At 36.9% G+C, this 20,010-nt stretch overlaps 1 protein-coding gene across 1 annotated transcript; it reads left to right on the top strand.

Moving 5' to 3' along the window:
* The first annotated feature begins 13,982 nt into the window (after positions 1 to 13,982).
* On the top strand, positions 13,983 to 19,738 carry LOC110915272 (auxilin-related protein 2). Its single transcript, XM_022159939.2, has 8 exons — positions 13,983 to 14,900; positions 15,890 to 17,417; positions 18,308 to 18,449; positions 18,541 to 18,641; positions 18,757 to 18,822; positions 18,908 to 18,997; positions 19,087 to 19,263; positions 19,341 to 19,738. Exons 1-8 carry the CDS (start codon positions 14,302 to 14,304, stop codon positions 19,377 to 19,379), a joined length of 2,742 nt encoding a protein of 913 aa, XP_022015631.1. The 5' UTR covers positions 13,983 to 14,301; the 3' UTR covers positions 19,380 to 19,738.
* The last annotated feature ends 272 nt before the right edge of the window (positions 19,739 to 20,010 follow it).

A 20,010-nucleotide genomic window follows, 5' to 3' on the forward strand; every position in this document is an offset into this window, starting at 1 on the left:
AACTCTCTCACTACTACTACTATCACACTTTGCTTCCCAAGCAAATTACTGATTCTCACGCCGGAGAGTGGTAACAAGGAGCACCCCCCACCCCATCCTCCTTGTTACGAGTCACGGTTTGTTTCCTTGTGCAGGAGATCAACCAGCAGGCGACCCAGCCAGTGATCCTCGAGAGGAAGGGATTAACCCTTCTTGAACGAGACCAGTGTGTTAACCCTGCCCGGTTAACCATTGTTTCATCAGGTTGGTCATACGTGACTTCCGACGCCCAAAAATGTTACCGAATCGCAAAAAAAATAAGTGTTTTTCGACATACACTAGAATGGGTTGTTCATGGGTAAATTTTATGTGTTACAATGTGCTATGTGTTTTACAATATGTGTACAATGACATGATAATACTTGACAAGATTATGTGTATTACGCTTGAGTATGTATATACAAATACACCAATGTAATAAAAAATAATAACTTTTCGAGAAATCTCAAAGTTATGTGAAAATTCTAAGTATCGGAGAAACTTATGTATTTTGTGGGTTTTTGATTATTAAATCATTCTTATTTAATTTAGGACGAATAAACAATTTGAGGGATTGTGTTAACATATAAAAACGCACCCAAAGGTGAGTACATAGATCCCCTCTTTTACTGTTTTCGATTGTTTTGGGGTGATTCATATGTATCAAAACGATTTCGATGTTTTAGCGATGGTTTCAAAACGAGTAAGATGGTTTATACTAAACTAATAACGATTTCGATAATGTGAACGAGCTTGTTGGTTGTAGTTACATAACGAATGACATTCATTAGCATTGATCAAGCCGACCAGTATTAGGTTATGGTACCATAGGATCTGACAAATCCCGTTATCAGACCGCACCCACGGTTATGTGTGGGTGAGGTGGGTAACGACTAAATCTGATGATTGTTAACTTACCCTTTTGAGGTTTGTTAATGCGAGAACGAGTTGAACGATGGACAAGTCACAAAGGTTTGAATGTTATTAGCAAGACGACCAAAAGTAGTTTTCACAATTAAAATGAGAACGATTTGTACGAGAACGATTTGTACGAGTACGATTTCGAACGATTGAACGATTATGAACGATTTAAACAAACGAACGATGGTCTATAACGAGAACGAGTTAAACAATGTCACACGACGATGTTTACGAAACTATATAAACCATACAAGTTTTATTACGAGAACGATTTACGATTTGGTTTACAAAAACAAATATTTTGGGTCAAGATTCATGGCATCGAGGTTTATAAATTATAACCAAATCTGTTTGACTTGGTTATTCACTTTACAATATAAACATTTTATAAAACAAGGTTTCTAATATCGATTAACGAAGTTGTACGAGATATTTTCAAAAGAGCCATGAATCTGACACTCATACAAAAACTATGTAATCGCCAGCATTTCTTTGCTGACTTTGTTTTTACATATGTTTCAGGTGATGTTGCTTAATGTTGATTGCGAATAGGATGCATGCTCACTTAGGACCGGACGAGGCCTTAGTGATATAATAACGATGATAGACTATGTTTGACTTGCTTGTTTAACTTTAAGACAATGTTTAATATTTAATAAAACGAAACTCTTTGTATCCATGGTTTGAAACAATACTTCTGTTACAACACTTCCCGACGTTTCTGCCACGATTTGTTGTTTTACGTGGACGGGGTGTGACACTTAGACTTTCGAACCCGACCCGTTTGGTCGATCATTAGGATCCGACTAAACATATTTTGTGACCATAGTTGTATAGGGAATACCTTTCGAGGTTATACCTTATGGTCACTTCGTTTAGTTAGTTGTATGATAGTTAGTTTATATGCCTTAGGAAAATGACCAAAATGCCCTTTTTACGCATAATTTCATTTTAAGCATATATAACCTAAATTTTGACATCTAAACTGATTAGGCAATGTTATTAGACATGTTAAGGCATATAATACTTGTCATAGGACTAGTTAGGCGGTCCGAACGCGTTTTGCGCGAACGACGCGTTAAAGTAGCGTAGACTACCTTAACGAGTCGTAATGGGTCATAAGCACTTAGGATAGGTTCCGATTTAGAAAGTAGGATTTGTTAAACCATATTATATGAGTTCCAATACTCATTTGATTTACGAAACCTCATTTTATCCGATCTTCCGATTTAGGTCCGGTTTATTAACGTAGTTACCTATATTAGGTGCCGATTGATTCCGTGATCCTTCTAGCATTGTTTGATTGTTATTTCAAGACTACTAAGCAATATCAAATGAGTACATAGTCCCCTCTTTTATTGTTTTCAAATATTTTGGGGTGAAACACATGTGCCTACTTGTTACTTTCGTGCTTTTCGTGCTTTCATGACATAAACTTGCTATGTTCATTAGTACGCATATAGTACATGGTTTTATTTATGCTTTGCTATGTATGTTGATTGAGCATGCTAGTGCATTGATTTCATAAATACATTTGTTTCATATGTTTATTTCAGCATATGTACACATTGATTTACATCACATTTTTGCTATGTATGTTCATTTAGCATACTTAGTACATTGTTTTCACATACCATGCTTACATTTGGTATGACATTTGGTTTGTTTAATGGGTCTAAAATACGTTCATTAACACTGATCACGCTGCTCGGTAGTATGTAGTGGTACCATAGGAATTGACAACTCCCATCCCTGGAATCCTAGGTTTGTTTGGACGTAAGGGATGACTGAATCCGATATACATAATTGATAAACCTTTAACTTGTTAAGGGTTTGTCCGCCAGTCGCAAGGCTTGAATGTATGCGATAAACAATACCACATAAATGTTCTTATCAGTAAAGCACTGATTTTACAAAACATAACTTTTGACCTAAACTATGATTTATTCAAATACATTGTTTTGTACATTTTACATGCGGGGTTGAGTAAATTCTTTTATTCACCATACATAACATTTGATTTCACATAACATTTGATTATACATTGACATTTTACATTATGGGATTGAGTAAACACTATTTATTCACTGTACATGATATTGTTTTTACTTGACATTTACTTTATAAGACATTTTTGGTGGTTTATTTATAAGTGATTTAAATAACGAAACGTGTGTAATATGATAAACACATGGTGGATACGCCGCTGGTACTTCCTATATATAAATGCCTCTATGATATTACATATCGTAGCGTTATCTAAACCACTTAGACAAAGACATGATACATTTTATACAAACGACACATTTACACAAGACATTGGTTTACAAACGACATATTTTATACAAACTTATTTTACTTGGTTATTCATTTAACCTTACATCTTTCTTTTATAACATTTGATTTCCTTATCGAACTTCGTATGATTTATAAAAGAAAACACTTTTAATAAGATTCATTACTAACTTTTTTGTTAAACATTTCTTTCAACTACAAGTCATGAATCCTTCATCAAATAAACCTAAGTATCTCACAGGCATTTTTATGCTGGTGTACCTATTTTCACATGTGTTTTAGGTGCTATTGTTAGATGATCATGATGCAAACATAGGATCGGACGAGGACCTTAGTGACTTAAAACTATGAAAGACAGTTTAATTCATGTTATGCTTCTATAATTTTCTAGACAATGTAAATATTTTAATTCAATAAAACAAAACTTCAATTACCATGTGTTGTGAAACAATGATTCTGTTACGACACTCCCCGACGTTTTCGTCGTGGTTGTTGTTTTACGCGGTAGGGGTGTGACAGAAAAGTTGGTATCAAAGCTCATGGTTATAGGGAATTAGGTTATTAGTAATGCTTTGACCTAGTCTATAACCTTCCTAAGACCCTAACACAAGATTCTTGTGTTTAGATCTTAAAACAATACCGTCACCTATCTTTAGGTGACAACCACAACAAGAACACAAATTTCAAATCTGTTTTGAAAACCAATCATCTATTCTTAGATGATTTAGTATAAGATTTTGAACCTTCAAAGTTTTCAAAATCTCGTCAAAGTTTGGGTCTTATAATGTGAACACGTGCAATCTGGAAGGGTGGATGCATGTATCCCGAGTTTTCTGTCTAAGGTTAGAGTGTTCGTACAAATCCACATAATCGGACCAGTCACTCTTACCTGGGAACTCTTGGGGTGAGTGTCCACTTATAGGCTAAAGCATGTCTTCGCGATACATTAATATGACCCGCTTACTTTGATTAGTCACCGTGTCATTTATTTGCCTTAGGTAACAAACAAATGATCACAATCTTTATGCGTTGTCAATATATTTAAACATTCTGTTTTGATTATCCGATAACATCTCACTTATTTCCTCCCATGTCTTCCATTATCTTTAGGATGCCTCTTCATCGCAACGACACTCAAATGTCTGAACTGGCTGCTACAATTGCCCAACAAATAGGCGTAGTACTCTAGAGGACCGTTGAATTAGTTGTTACCATGACTCGTCTCAAGGATTAAACCACCTAAGAGATACCAAAGGAAACAAAAGCCAATCCTTCATGAAAATCAAGGAAGCATAAAGCTTCAAAGAATCTTACAGCGATTGCTCAAAATCAAGCGGGACCTAGCCAGGTGGCAACACCACCAGCTAAGAAGCCATACAGAGGAAAAGCTCCTCTATGCAATTGATGCAACCGTCATCATCCGAATCAAACACCATGTCTCAAATGTACCTATTGTGGGCGATGGGCATATTTGGTCAAAACATGTCGTTTTGCTATCCAAACAAAACTATTGCAAATCCTACTGCTGCTCAAGCACCATACGAAGGAAAAGCCCCTTTGTGCAATCAATGTAACCTTCATCACCATGCCAGTGTCAAATGCCAAAAATGTTTGAACTGTGGACTTTTTGGCCATACGGTAAAAATCTGTCGTTCAGCCACTGCGCCAAACCATACTATTCAGCACCCTGTTCAACTTCAAGCAGATCCAGCACAAGCTCGTTTTCCGCCTGGCACTTGTTACAACTGTGGCGAGATGGGTCATTTTAGGAACAAATGCCCAAAGCTTGTCAATTCAAATCTGACCCATGAATGAGCATTTGGCTGACTAGAAGTTGATGCTGCTTTGAAATAACTAAAGTCTTATGTTTTTGTTGCTTTTGTTTTCCTTGAACTCTAAAACAATTTGGTTGGTTTATAAATAAAACGTTGTTCACAATTCTGATGTACAAAAACAAATGTAGTAATATATGTGTATGGCATACCCCTACGATACCGACGCCAAAGAACTGTGTTCTTTGCAAAACCAACTACTCTTGTAGTTCCACCATTCATGTGATTGCTCGCGATCTCCATGAAAATCCTAAGTACTCGTTTCATTTTAAGAAATGAAGTACAAGATACAAGTTACAATCTTGGACGATTACTCAAAGTATCACTTTAAATCCTTTCTTGGATAACTAAGGGTATTTTTTTCAATCTCATGAGATATGTCTATGTCCATATCATTACATTCTAGTTTTCATAACGACATGCATAGTATGTGTTTTCAAAACATCCTTCATGATTTCAAAGACATTTCATATGATTTAAAAACATTTTAACATAGTATAATTACTAAATATACCAAGTGCATAATTTCAAAAACATTATCCATGTTTCCAAAAACCTTATACATGATTTCAAAACCATCTCACATGATCTTAAAACATTTTATAAACATATTTACCTAATACACCTACCATATGATTTCAAAAGTATTACGTAAGGTTTCAAAAACATTAAAACACATTTCCAAAGAACCCCATGCATAGTTTTCAAGAAACACTCTGCTCGCATGTTGATTTAACGTACGTAGTGCACGACCTCCAAATTCCGCTTCATATGTCGCCTTGGCATATCTAGCACCTTAACTTCATGAACACTTTACCTCATGTATTGACTTAAGCACATCTAGTACAAGGTTTCGAAACATCTCCCGCTACACGAATTTCAAAATCCTTATTGGATCTTCCTATCTTCATAATTTGATCCTTGTGGATGTTTAAAGCGCAAAATCAGAGTCCTTAATTGGATTCTTTGTATGCTTTAATACGTATATTACGATTCAATAAGGACAAAGCAGAATTCCTATTAAGATCTTCCTATCTTCATAGTTAGATTCTTGAGGATGTTTAAAGTACTAATTAACTTCCATGGATTGGATTCCTAGTGTACTTTAAATACACATGTACAAAACAATAACGAGTTGACAAACAAATTAATAACAAGTTGATAACAAATTGAAAACCAAGTTAAGCAATTATGTGTTTATTTGTTTATGTGTTTTTATGTAATCCGAATATTCGTTATCCAAATCCTCGTAGAATCTCCCATATCCTCATATGAGGGATTCATAGAAGGATATTCAAAGGTACTACCTTAAATCCTTAATGGGCTTCTATGTAATAGTTAAGACCCTTGGATTATAAAGTACTATTCCAAATTTAAAGAGGCCCCTTGGGTGGTCTGGTTAAAAAGATTGATTCGTCAATCTAGTTAAAGATGTCATGTGATGATGTAGCTGAAAAGACTCTTTGGTGGTCTATTTAAAGAGATCATTTGTTGATCTAATTAAAAGGACCCTATGGTGGTCTAGTCACAATCATCACATGTTTATTCGTTTGATTTTCTTCCCATACACATTATAAAATACACTATGCGGACTGTGCAAGGAATTACATAATTATGGATGCATACATAATTATGGAATTCGGTGCACAGAAACCACAGCAAGTTTTGTCATGTGTAAGAACCCACAGTGATAAGAATAATGAAACATGAACAATATAATGAGGACACGGTAGATACACCAATGGTGCTTTCCATATATATGAAAGTGTCTCTTATTACATTGCAAGCGTGACGTTATTTAAATTAATAGAAGCTCAGGACCTTGACCAATGTTGTTTTATCTCTTTGACTTCAAGTTTTGTTTTGAGCTCACACAAGTTTCCTATAATAGCCTTCACAAGAAACATTCTCTCTACCTGTTGTTCGAGACTTCAGCTTCTTGTCGAATTGACACGCTCTTTACATTTTACTACAGCAGGGACATCATTTTGACAATTTCATGGCACTCTAGAGGTTTGGTACAACCATACACAAACTCATCAGAATGGAGTTTAAATCTTCGGATCTAAACCCTTCACTATAAACAACAGACTGGTACGAATAACAAAAGCTTACTGGAAATCCAAACGTGACCCAAAGATTCTACTTAGGGAACAGAGGATTTATTTGAAAGAAAAACACCCACATCTACTCTCACAAATTTCCTCTAAATAAATTTCGGGACGAAATTTCCTAAAGTAAGGGAGACTGTGACACCTGTGCTTGCGTAATCATTAATTAAACTCTGAACAGTTTAATTATCAATGAAACAAAGTATTTTGATTCCTATATTTTTTTATTTATGTTTGACAATTTCTCATTTCAATCCTTGTTCGATTTCAAACTCTAAATCGCTTTCTTGAAAGTTATACACAAACTGATGCGTAAACGTAATCAGTTTAACACGACAAACACTTCGAAACATCAATATAAGCTTAACATACCTTAAATAACCTTTACATAACTTAGAAATAAGTTTTGAAGGGTTTGGTATGGCTAAAACAAGTTTATTCGCTCTCAGGGACTATTTGCATCAAACTGCAAAAGTCTACCGATTCGTATAGAAACGTACCTTCCAGAACATGATCATAAGTTAAACATACCATAAATATCCTTTACATAGCTTAGAAATAGGCTTTGAGGGGTTCGGTATGCCAAAATAAACTTATTTGATCAAAGACTAAAAGCGTCAAAAAGTGAATAAGTTTGCATTTACGCGCATATCTTACGTTCTGAACATATCCGGACATCCAAAAATTTTTGTAATCATTAAAATATTTTATTTTAGTAATTGGAATGCTAAAATACCATTCGTCGCGTAATTTGGATCGTTTTTCCCGTCCGTTCGTGTTTCGTCATAATTAACCGAATAACGTGACCGTACGACCAAACGAACCGACATCCGAGATGTTTTCAAGCATATTTCATGTCCCCTATACTTTGATATCATTATTGAGCCTTGAAAATGGGTTAACGAGGCTTAAACGTGTCAAAAACCAAGTTTTATGCATGCAGGGACCATTTCTGACATTATGAGATTTTGGTCTCTGGCGGGGCGCGACAGGCCTCTCGCAGGGCGCCACAGACTGATCTGTGCAGAATTTTATTTTCTTCAAACAGCAGCTGGTTCCTTTGATTTTAACCATTGTTTTAGCATACTTTGGGCTGGTTTTTGGACTCCCATGGTATTTAAAACCATGTGCCACACATGTATGGCTAGGATCAAAGCTTTAAACACTTAGAACTGTTGGTGCATAATGTCTATCGCCTACATCATCAGTCTAAGTCATGTCAAGTAAATGTAATAGGCTAGATTGAAAAGTTAAAGTTTATTGTGTATTAGTGCACTTCGCACGACCTGGGAAGGTCAGGTCGCACAAACTGGAGTTGCCCAGTTCGTGCGGACTGGAATGTTGTCTTCGTGCGACCTGGGCAGCCTATATATAGGCATGTTGAGTTTTTCATTTGTAACATTCTGGAGAAGTCTGCCACGAAGTGCTGTCCATTTCTCTCCATACGAAAACGTTTATAATCAATGGAAAATCTGTTTAAAGTGTATTTCTACTCTTCTACTCCTATTCTAACATTGATGCAAGGTTTCTAGTCTGTTTCCGCCTTTCTAGACACCTAGATTTGACTCAGATTGACTCGTATTTATCGAATCTCGATCCTACAAGTGGTATCAGAGCTCAGGATGAGTCAAATCAGTTGATATCAGTGTTTTGAATGGTTTAGAACTCTATACTGCTACTCTTACTTGGATTTTTGGACGAATTCACGGACAAAATGGACTGAATTTTGGATATTATGTGTAAAACACCGTTTTAAACAATCCTACAAAGTTACAGGCCATAAATCACACTAAAACTGATCCAAAAGTGTAAAAAACTTCAAATCGTGTGAAAATGATGCTCAGATCGTGCGAAATGAACCAGATCGTTTGAGTTTGTGTCAGATCGTGTGAAATTCTGGTCCAGATCGCACAGATTGGACCAGACCGTTTGAAAGTTGTTCAGGTCGCATGAAGTGAGCATCCAGATCGTGTGAACTCACCACTTCGCACGAACTGAAATTTCTTTTAGTAAGTTTTTGTCACTTCGCACGGATTGGTAGCTCAGATCGTTTGAAACAGTTCAGTTCGTTTGAAACCACTTCGTTCGAAAGTCCAGAAAGTGTGAAAGTCCAATTAGCTTGAAAGCCTAATTTTTCAAAACTTAGAATTTTTTTCGAAACATTTTTCATATTATAAAATGGACAACCAAGAGTTTTACAATGTGTTTTTCAGAGGAGGTATGACTGTTCAAACTCCAGCGAGTATAGCCCAAAATGTGAGTATGGAGAACGAACTAGGAACCATGCAAAAACCACCGAAACTGCTCAACATTGAAGAATATTCGGGGTGGCAGGATAGATTTCGCACGTGGGTTCAGGCGAATCACCTCGAATGTTGGCTGAAAGTTGAAACAAAATATGTAGTTCCTACGAATGAAGTTGGTCTTCCGAAAACACTTAACACGTTAACTCCAGCTGAAGCAGAAAGTTTTAAAGCCGAGAAGAAGATGGTCAGTATATTGCAACAGGCAATTAAGGAAGACATTTTGGTACTGCTACAGCATCAGAATGACGTGCAATCTATTTGGAATGCTCTTAAACTCAAATTTCTTGGAAGTGCTGCAATGATCAAAAGCAAAAAAGGCACTACTGAAAAAAGAATTCGACATATTTACTGCTATCAGTGGAGAATCAACAAAAGAGTTGATTGAGAGTTATTATCACTTGGTACTGGAGATGAAACATTTGAGTATCGATAAAACAGATGAAGAGTTGGTTGATAAGTTGGCTGACGCACTACCACAAGAAGTGTGAGGTATGTTCTTAATGGTTTTGAAGAACAACTTGGAATACGTGGGTTTCAATTTGAGTACGTTTATTAAGAGAATTGAAGCTCATGTGGAAGATGAGTAAAATGAAATCTGCAAACGTACAGCAAGATGTTCAGCTTTATTACAAAGGAAGCTCATCTGCCACATCTACTCCGAGTCCAAAGATTCAAACGGCATTCAGTGCAGATTCTTCATCGGGAGTACCTCAAAGCACGTCTAACAACAATTTTCACCATTTCCAAATTACGAACCGAATCCTAAGGTTCAGAATGTTCAAGAACAAGTTTCTTCTCAAAGTTCTTCAGGATCGAACAATCAGAGTTATAGTCATGGGGTACTGTGCAATATTGTTGTTAACATCAAAAACGGTCAAGATTTTACCGAGACAGCCGCAAAGCAGCATATAGCACTTCTAGCTTCTGTACTTGAGTCTTACGAGAGTCTAGTAGCCGGACGAATTGGTAACCCAGACATGACTAAAGAAGATTACGATCAAATTGATCCAGAGGAACTAGAACTCATCGACATAAAATGGGGTATGGCGAGCATTGTGAGAAGAGCTCAAAGGTTTCTCTTATCATGTGCACGATCCACCGCATCCAAATGATCTTTTAGGCAAATGCACGTCTCTATCAATTCGGGAGAGAGCCTTGTTCTTCATATCGACAATACCCTGCCACTAAGAGAAAAAGGCGGATTCCGAAGTTACCATAGAAGCTTGGAGACTTGGTAAATCACGGGCCATGGCAGATAGAATCGAATATTTTTTAGCCTTTCTCTCCACCAAGCCAAAATATCAAAGCTGTTATAAACTTCGGTAGACATAGTTGATACATAACTTGCATGACTATACCTATTGAGTTCACTTGTTGGGGTGTCACCCCTTTGTCTTTTGTTTGACTAATTCCGAACAATATTCATCATAGTCATAACCGAGTCCCATATCGAGCGTCAGGGAGAGCTTGAGCTCGATTCCTGAGACACGTTCATGTGTGTTGTTGGGACATATTTATTTAAACAAAAATCATACATATGTTTTAAAGCTTTGTTGAATTTGTCGTTAGTTTTTTTTTTCCAAAGTTGGGTCCCTCTCAAGCATTTTTAAATTGTTAAAACTTTCGTCAATAAGACGTTCAACCCCCGGACCTCCTTCGCGTAGTACCGAATATACTGCATCTTTACTCATTTCGGGTTGATTACCTTCCGGTGTTTCTTTCGACACCTTGCAAAATTTATTATTAATATGTTTTTTCAACGTTGAGTTTGACTCACTTTTTAACAAAGCGCTACAAAACTTGCAACACGCCTTCGTAGGTCGTCACTTATCTCCATCAAATCCCAGTTGTACCAAGTATCCTTGGATCGATTATTTGGAACAACCCCAACAACAAATGGGGCGAATATGGTGAATGTAGAACCTACTCCAACAGATGATTATGAATTGCTAGCCATTTCGATTGAATAAGATAACAAGAAACTGTAGAAGAAATGCATGGAATCTTGAAATTGTGAACCGAGCGTATTTTTGGATGCATTTAAGCGTTTTTTATTTGCATAATCAACCAAAACAACCCACCACTATTTATAGTTGAATTTATGCTAAAAATCGATTTCTAACAACTAGAAATTTATCCCAATCGTTAGATAGTTGTTTCCCCACGTTTAGAATCGATTTCGGCATTTTCAACAGTAGGAATCGGTTCGGAACAGGTGAGGGTAGGAATCGGGTCGGAACCAAAACCAAAAAAAACAAATGGTAGAATCGGGTCCGGCCTATCGGGTATGGACCAGTTCCGATTCCTATCAGGTAGGAATCGGAATCAGTCCCGGTCTGTTTCACCGTTTCGGGTACGAAACCAGCTTTTTTGTGCACCAATAATGGATTTATATACGGGTATGAGACTAGGTACGATCTTAGTTTAACAAAATCTGCTTGTATGGGATTATGTGATACCCGTCGTATTACCTAAACCCGTTTACCCGAATATATTAGTATCTTATATAATTTAATACAATATATAATAAGTAGTATGTTAACGTTGTTATAGTTAGTAAAGTTATAGAATTGTTAGAAACCTAGTTAAGTGTTCAATAATTCAAGTGGTTGTCAGGATGAATGTAACAGGGTTTTGGGTAATAAACATCACAACTGGTAATTCTAACAACTTGATATCGTTATGCATGCCAATCAGATATGTGTCTATGGGTATTGATAATCTTCGGTCTCATTCCCGATCAAATATATGTCGGGTAAATACCCATCAGGTATCAAATATACCCATTGGTTTATTAAAAAAATACTCATTAGGATCTTAAAATACATTTTTCTTATCCTTCTAATTATTGCATGATTTTATGTTCTTTTTACAACCTAAATATATTATAACTAGTATTAAGTATCCCCGCGTTACGATGTGCGCGTAAAACTGTGATAAATAGCACCAATGTCACACCACCGCTAGCGACCATCAACACTGAAGTTACGGCGTGTTAATGCAGAGAAATTAGGCCGAAACGTAAAATATAGAAAGTAATAACTAAGTCGATTTAGGACCCGGGCGTTGCGACGGACCTGTTAAACGGGTTAAAAAAACGACATTGAAATGTTGAACCACACACGCACGTTGCGTCATATTAACTTGTAAAATATAGAGCGAAGCGTAAAACAAAACGTAAAAAAAACGTTGAACCACAGACGAAAGTTGCGTCAGGTTAACTCGAAAAATTTAGAACAAAACATGAAACGGGAATTTAGCGAAATATGAAAACTATAGGGGACCAAAGTTTAAAGTAAAAAATTGTTATGTTAAATTGGAAAACATGAAAACTTTTGAATTAAAAGTAAAAAATCAAGTAACTTTGGGACCAAAAGTGAAATATCATTTTTTTTTAAATCTCCTTATACATAGAGTACAACTTTATATATTAAAATGTTGCTAATTTAAAGTAGTTAAATATGATTAATTACATATATATCATTAGCACAATAAAAACTTAAAATATATGAAAATATGAAAAACCTATGATAATATAAATCTCAAAAAATAAGTTTATATTTCATATAAGTATAAACAATATTATAAAATACATTTTCCAAAAGAAAAAAAAAACGTTTTTCACATAACGAAACTATTCTAAAACTAGTGCTCGATTGTCATCCTTAAGTTTCATAAACGGGCATGTATGATGCTTTGTTGGTATACCCATATACCTGGTGGACATTGAGTAGCGAGTACCCAACGAATATAAAACTAGAACTGAGATTATTAATAACAGACTTATAATCAACAATGACGAATTCATGATTTTTTTTCATAAAGGGTAATCACCGCAGGGGGAGGGGGGTTATCTAAACTTTTAAACGAGCGATTATGATTTTTGCATATAACATATGCTAAAAAATTCAAGAGGGCGGCTTCCCCATCGCCATATGCACATACGCAACCGATTTCGCTTGATCTTTACTTTTATTTTACAATACGATTATTAAAATATGTATTTAAAAAAAGTTACAATTTATATAAAAAACACGTTTAGGCACCATTTAAAATATGTATTTAAAATTCGAAAAAGTTACAATTACTATCTGTTAATAGACGGGCTTAAATGAATAGTGCGAGACAGCCTACTCTTCATTAGATACTTTGGACAGTTGTTGACTCATCATCACCACTAAAAACTCACCACCCACGCGTCTTCATCTTGAGTGATCACCGCTCCTGTTCAGCTATATAGAACACGCATCTTCATCCTGAGTCACCATCTTCAAGATATAGAGGGAGAGAGAGATATGTGAGATAAGAGAGACGACGGTGGTGGTTGTTGTCCGTCTTCAAGTGGCCAGGATTCCGCCATGAAACGCTATTGTCGGTGATGTGTTCTTTCAGAACCGCGAGTGGCTGGGCTAAGTTCATGGGTTCCGACGGCTAGTAAATTTACATAAAGAAAAACACGTTTAGGCACCATATTTAATTTATAATCCTTTCCTTTATATAATAAAAAAAACACGTTATATACCAAAATTCCCTTGGCTTGGGTCACCAAGACTGAATAAAACTCAAATTAAACCCAGTTCAATAACTCTATACCCAAACAGACGGAAAGGAACCGAAACAAACACGCCGTGAATTCAACGGCCGTCAACCGCCACCACATCTCCGTCGTCCCCAACCCTAACAACAACCAATCACCGATCACTTTCTTCCTTCTTCACAATCTCTACTCTCTATACACACACATCATTCTACTTCACCACCAATCACCCTCTCAATCATCCTAGATCCACACATCTACTACCAGATCTGGTCAATCAAATGGACGATTTCGGTATTCTAGCTCGAGATTTCGGATATAAACCCCAAGGAAAGTCCGCTCCCATGAAATCCGCCACCGGAGACTTCCGTACGCGACCTCCATCATCGCCGTCGCCTTTTTCCGACGATCGGATATTCAACGATCGTAGTTTCACCGGCAGTAACCCTAGATCGACACCGGTGACGTCCGATATCGATTACGATTCGATTTTCAACAATTCGTCATCTGCGAATAGTAATACTATTAATAACGAGTCTAGGTTTAAATCCACGTCTTCGAATTTGCCGGTTTATGATAAGCCGGTTTATGATGACGATATTTTCGAAGGATTGCCTGGAATGAAGAACAAATCTATGTATTCTTCTGCTCCGACGAGATTTGATGATGATATTTTTGCGTCGGTGAACGCTTCGCCGCCTAAACGGAGTCAACATAGTAAACAGAGTGATGGTTTTGATGATCTGTTAGGGAATCTAGGTCGAACGGAGAAGGTTGAGCCGGTGAAGCATAAGGCTGGGAGGAATCTAGGTCAACAGAGTGATCATTTTGATGATTTGTTTTCTGGATTTGGAAGCGGTGGTCCTGCGGCCAGTAATAGGTACTGTGGTTTCAGTATTTATGGATTTATATTGCTGCATTTTGATCAATTAGGTTATTTTGAGCATAAGAAGTATGATCTTTGATAGTATAAGGAAATTTAGTGGTTTTTGGTTTAATTTGTGTAACCTTTAGTTTGCATTGTTGCTAGCTTTTCTTATGGATTAAGATATTTGAAGTGAAACTAATGAGTTTAACTTAGAAAGTTCATTTGTATGTGTATGTGCATTAGTTATAGAAAACCTGATGTATTAGCTATTTGGTTATGAGTTTGAATTAATGTTGAAAAATGCCTGGGTCATGGGATCTAACTGTATTTTTTAAGCAGGATATGCTACGTTTTACTTGACGTAGTTTCTATTTACAAATTCCACTCGTAATGTGGGATGATAATGAACGCATAGATAGATGCACAAGTTATTGCTTTCATGCTCATGCTAATCTTTCCTCATTCCTTTAGAATTGTGTAATTTCGAAAAGTGGATAACACTAATTGTACTCTGGAATGCATTAGGGTGTTTCAACATTCATGTAAAAATTTGGTTAAAATCCCACTTTAATATGTGTAACACATAGTAATTAGTTGCATTTAGAAAATTCATCCGTATTGAGTATGTGCATTATTAATTCTAAAATCAAATTATTTAGTCATTTAGTCATCAGTTAAGTCGACTTAAAATAATTGTGGAAGATTGCCTGGGTCATGGGACACTGGGATCTCACTGTATCTCTTAAGCCGTATATAGTTTTACTTCTGGGTTAGTCTCTGTCTACAAATTCTACCCATATTTTGGAATGATAATGAGCTCATAGGTAGATGATGCACAAGTTATAACTTTTATGTTCATGCTCCTTCATCCCTATAGAATTGTGTATTTTGTTTAAGTAGATAATGCCATGTGAAAATTTTATGAAATCACATTTTTAATATGTATAACACATAGTATTTATTATGACATGTGTAACAAATAAGACGCTTTTTTCTCACAGATCGGATTCAGAGTCAGTGCCAAAATCATCTAACAGCACAAAGGCAACTTCTAATGCAACAGATGATCCATTTGTGGTTCTAGAGTCGACGTCAACCCGTACGGGTTCATCCCAGGGTGCTTTCATCGATCCACTGAAATCAATTCCTAAGGTTAGTAAATCTCAAAGCACAAATGCTGGAAGATCACCAGTAAAGAGCAGTATGTTTGATGACTTAGACCCCCTTCATGAATTTGGTAAGCCTGCACCTGCGTTCTCAAGTGAGAATAATAACCGAAAGAACGATCAAAGTCCTTCCAAAGGAGCTTCGAGTATGGGCCGATCAAAAAGTTCAACACGTAGAGAGCCAACAGAGAAATCTTCTTTTATATATCCTGATAGCCAATCACAGAACGATTTTCAAGATACTCAGCAACCAATTTTTGACATGCCACCTGTCAATCGGGCTACATCTCCACCTTCATATACCGACTCAAATTCTCAAGCGGCCATGTCTCCCTCATCAGAAGAAAACGATATATGGCTCACTGTGTCTGAAATACCTCTGTTCACACAACCTACGAGAGCTCCACCACCTTCAAGACCACCGCCTCCAATACCAAGACGTTCTTCAAAATCTGAAAGAGTACATTTTGCTTCAAATACCAGAACATTCGAGAATGATTCCCCCAATTATGCTAAATACACTCAAAGTTCTAACCCTTTCCAATCTCCAGCCAAGAGTCATATGGCTTCTCCACTAGATGAGTTTGAGAATTTTGCAATGGGTGGGAGTGGGACCCACGAAAACGGTGAGAACAATGCTTACGGTGAAGAGATTGATTCAAACTCAGCTGCTGCTGCAATGAAGGATGCTATGGACAGGGCTGAGGCTAAATTTAGGCATGCAAAGGAAGTAAGGGAACGAGAACATGCAAAAGCTTCTAGAAATAAAGAATCTGTGAAACCACAAAACGATGAAACGTCCACAGAAGAGGCAAAACGGCAACAAAGAGAGAAGGAAGAACGAGAACGAGAGCGAGAGAAAATTAGACTTGAAAGAGAAAGAGAAAGACAAGCTGTGGAGAGAGCTACACGGGAAGCGCGTGAAAGAGCAGCAGCTGAGGCCCGTGAGAAAGCATCTGCTGAAGCGCGATTAAAGGCTGAACGTGCTGCAGTTCAAAGGGCACAAGCAGAGGCGCGTGAGAGGGCAGCTATTGATGCAAAAGAAAGAGCAGAACGAGCTGCGAGGGAAGCCAGGGAGCGGGCTTCAGCAGAAGCTAGTGAGAAGGCTGCTGCAGAAGCCAGAGAGAAAGCAGCCAGGGAGAAAGCTGCTGTTGCAAAAGCTGAAGCAGATGCACGGCGTAGAGCAGAACGTGCTGCTGTTGATAAGGTTGCTGCCGAGGCTAGAGAGAGAGCTGCTGCTGAAGCTAGAGATAGGGCTGCCGCCGCTGCTGCCGCCAAGATCAACCAACAAAAGAATGATAATGACCTTGAATCATTCTTCAGTTCTCGACCAAGCAGTGCCCCAAGACCCAGGCCAACTTCTGTGAGTGTGTGTGTAAAAGTTTGGCCAGTTTTGCAACTTTCGTCCAAAGGTTTGTTTTTCCGCATCTTAATCCAAAAGGTTTGAAATCTTGCCATTTTCATCTGGCTCGTTAACTCCATTTTTCTCTGTTAAGCCTGAGGTATTTTCGTCTTTAACTTAAAGGGCAATTTGGTTTTTTGAATACTTGTACATTATGCTAAATGCTTGTACATAAAGTGAAAAAGACCGAATTGCCCTTTAAGTTAACAAAAAAGATGGAAATACCCCTGACTTAACGGAGAAAAATGGATGGAGTTAACGAGACGGATGAAAATGGCAAGATTTCAAACCTTTTGGATCCAGATGCGGAAAAACAAACCTTTGTATGAAAGTCCCAAAACTGGCCAAACCTGAGGGACGAAAATGACATTTTACTCACATATATGTAGGGATGGGTTAAAATGAGAACCACCTTAGATGTGAGAACTAGGCCATCCAAAAGGTTTTTCCGAAATTTTTTTTCTCAAAAGTCATAAAAAATATCATTTGTTTCAGCAAAATAAATAAATAAATAAAAAAATGCCGCATACCCACATTTACATGAGCGTAAAAAAATATTTATCTTTGTACAAAATTTACACCAGCGCGTAAAAAAACTTGCATTAGTCAAAACTACCGACTCGACAATTTTTTTACTTATTTTTTACAGATGTGTTTATAATATTTTCATCTACGTTTGTGCAAAAAAATTTTGGCCCAACTTGCGCGGGATCAAAAAGTTCTCACGGTTCTCGCAACTCGTGGTGGTTTTCATTTGAACCGAGCCCTATATATATATATATCATGGGTTTAGTTATATATGTATATATCATGGGTTTAGTTTAAAATTAACTTCTATAATTGTAATGCAGGAACCTGCACCTGATCCACTATTCCAGAACAGACGGGGACAGGAAGGGCCTCAGAGGACTTCCACAGCTGGAGCATCCTCAAATATGAGGAAAGCATCTTCTACCACCAATATTGTTGATGACCTTAGCTCAATCTTTGGAGGTATACTTTTATTTAGATAAGCTTTGATATAAACTGACTTATTCTCTTATAATTACTTCACTAATTATTCTTTTTTTTTTCTTTTCAAAAGCTGCTCCTTCATCTGCCCAAGAGTTCCAAGATATTGAAGGTGAAACAGAGGAAAGACGTAGAGCTAGGCTTGAAAGACAACAACGCACTCAGGAGCGTGCGGTATGTCATTCTGGAGTTGTTTTTTTAATTTTTTTTTTTTCATGTATGTGAGATCTAGTCTAAAGTGTAAGAATTTGTGACTTTTAGTTCTAATTATGTGATTTTTCGTGCATAGGCTAAAGCGCTGGCAGAAAAGAATAACCGTGATCTTCAAACTCAGAGGGAACAGGAAGAAAGAAACGTGAGTATAATTTTTGTATCTCATTCTTTTGTGTGGCATAAGATTACCTACAACAATATGTCATATGTTTATGTTTTCATCTCAGAGGATTTCTGAAACCCTGGATGTTGAAATCAAGCGTTGGGCTGCCGGGAAAGAAGGAAATTTGCGTGCACTTCTATCAACCTTACAATATGTATGTCTCGATATCCCTTGTTTAATGCCTTTTCTTGTGTATATTAGAAATTTTGAGTGATATCATAAAGATTGTGATTTGATTATCAGGTTTTGTGGCCGGGATGCGGTTGGCAGCCTGTTTCATTGACTGATTTAATAACGGGTGCCAATGTGAAAAAGGCGTATAGAAAGGCGACACTGTGCATCCACCCTGACAAGGTGCAACAAAAAGGAGCTAATCTTCAACAGAAATATGTTGCCGAAAAAGTGTTTGACCTGCTTAAGGTACTAAATTATTAAATAGTAATATACATTCCTTTCGAGGAGGAGCTAATCTTGATAATTTTAATATTGATTAATAGGAGGCTTGGAACAAGTTTAACTCAGAAGAGCTCTTTTAAGGGGTGTGATGAATGATTGTTTTTGAGTTTTAAAGATATGCACATGGTGTCCATATTATTGCCTGTTGCTTTCAGTCGAGCGCAAAGACTTCACATGTGCTCCAAAGGTAATGGTGACAGGGGTAAGCAAGTCAGTCGTCTGTTGGTCGGGTGTATATTAGTGTCATATTATAATTGTGGAATGAATATGTGGAAATTATTTGTTGATGTAGATTAAGATTCTTGAATACAGACAGTATTTCTACATGAAGGATGATTGCGGTCTACTGCACATTCTTGATCTTTTTTTGTGTGTACGTAAAATCTTTTTTCATGAACTATACTGTTCGATTATCAATCTTTAAATTTTGCTATTTTAAGTCGGAATTTGTATTTTTAGTCTTGTATGGTCGATTTTGACTGAAATTATGGCTAAAACCGTTGACTATGGTTTTAGAAAACAAAACTAAACCGGCTTGGTTGGTTAGTCAGCTTGACTAGCCAGAATCAGTGGTTAGAACTTAAAAGTTAGAACCGAGTTTTAGTTGCCGTTTCCAAAATTGTTAATTTTGTATTTATTTAAACAATAATGATGGTTTATGATATCTTAAGAAATATATATAATAAACACGTACGATTAATCCCCCAACTT

Source organism: Helianthus annuus, chromosome 16 (genome assembly GCF_002127325.2).
Source record: "Helianthus annuus cultivar XRQ/B chromosome 16, HanXRQr2.0-SUNRISE, whole genome shotgun sequence".
Lineage (NCBI taxonomy): Eukaryota > Viridiplantae > Streptophyta > Magnoliopsida > Asterales > Asteraceae > Helianthus > Helianthus annuus.

Coding starts and splice junctions, on each gene's coding strand:
- LOC110915272 (XM_022159939.2), top strand. CDS start 14,302: ATGGACGATTTCGGTATTCTAGCTCGAGATTTCGGATATAAACCCCAA. Junction 18,998..19,086: donor TTCTATCAACCTTACAATAT/GTATGTCTCGAT, acceptor TTTGATTATCAG/GTTTTGTGGCCGGGATGCGG. Junction 19,264..19,340: donor AAGTGTTTGACCTGCTTAAG/GTACTAAATTAT, acceptor ATTGATTAATAG/GAGGCTTGGAACAAGTTTAA.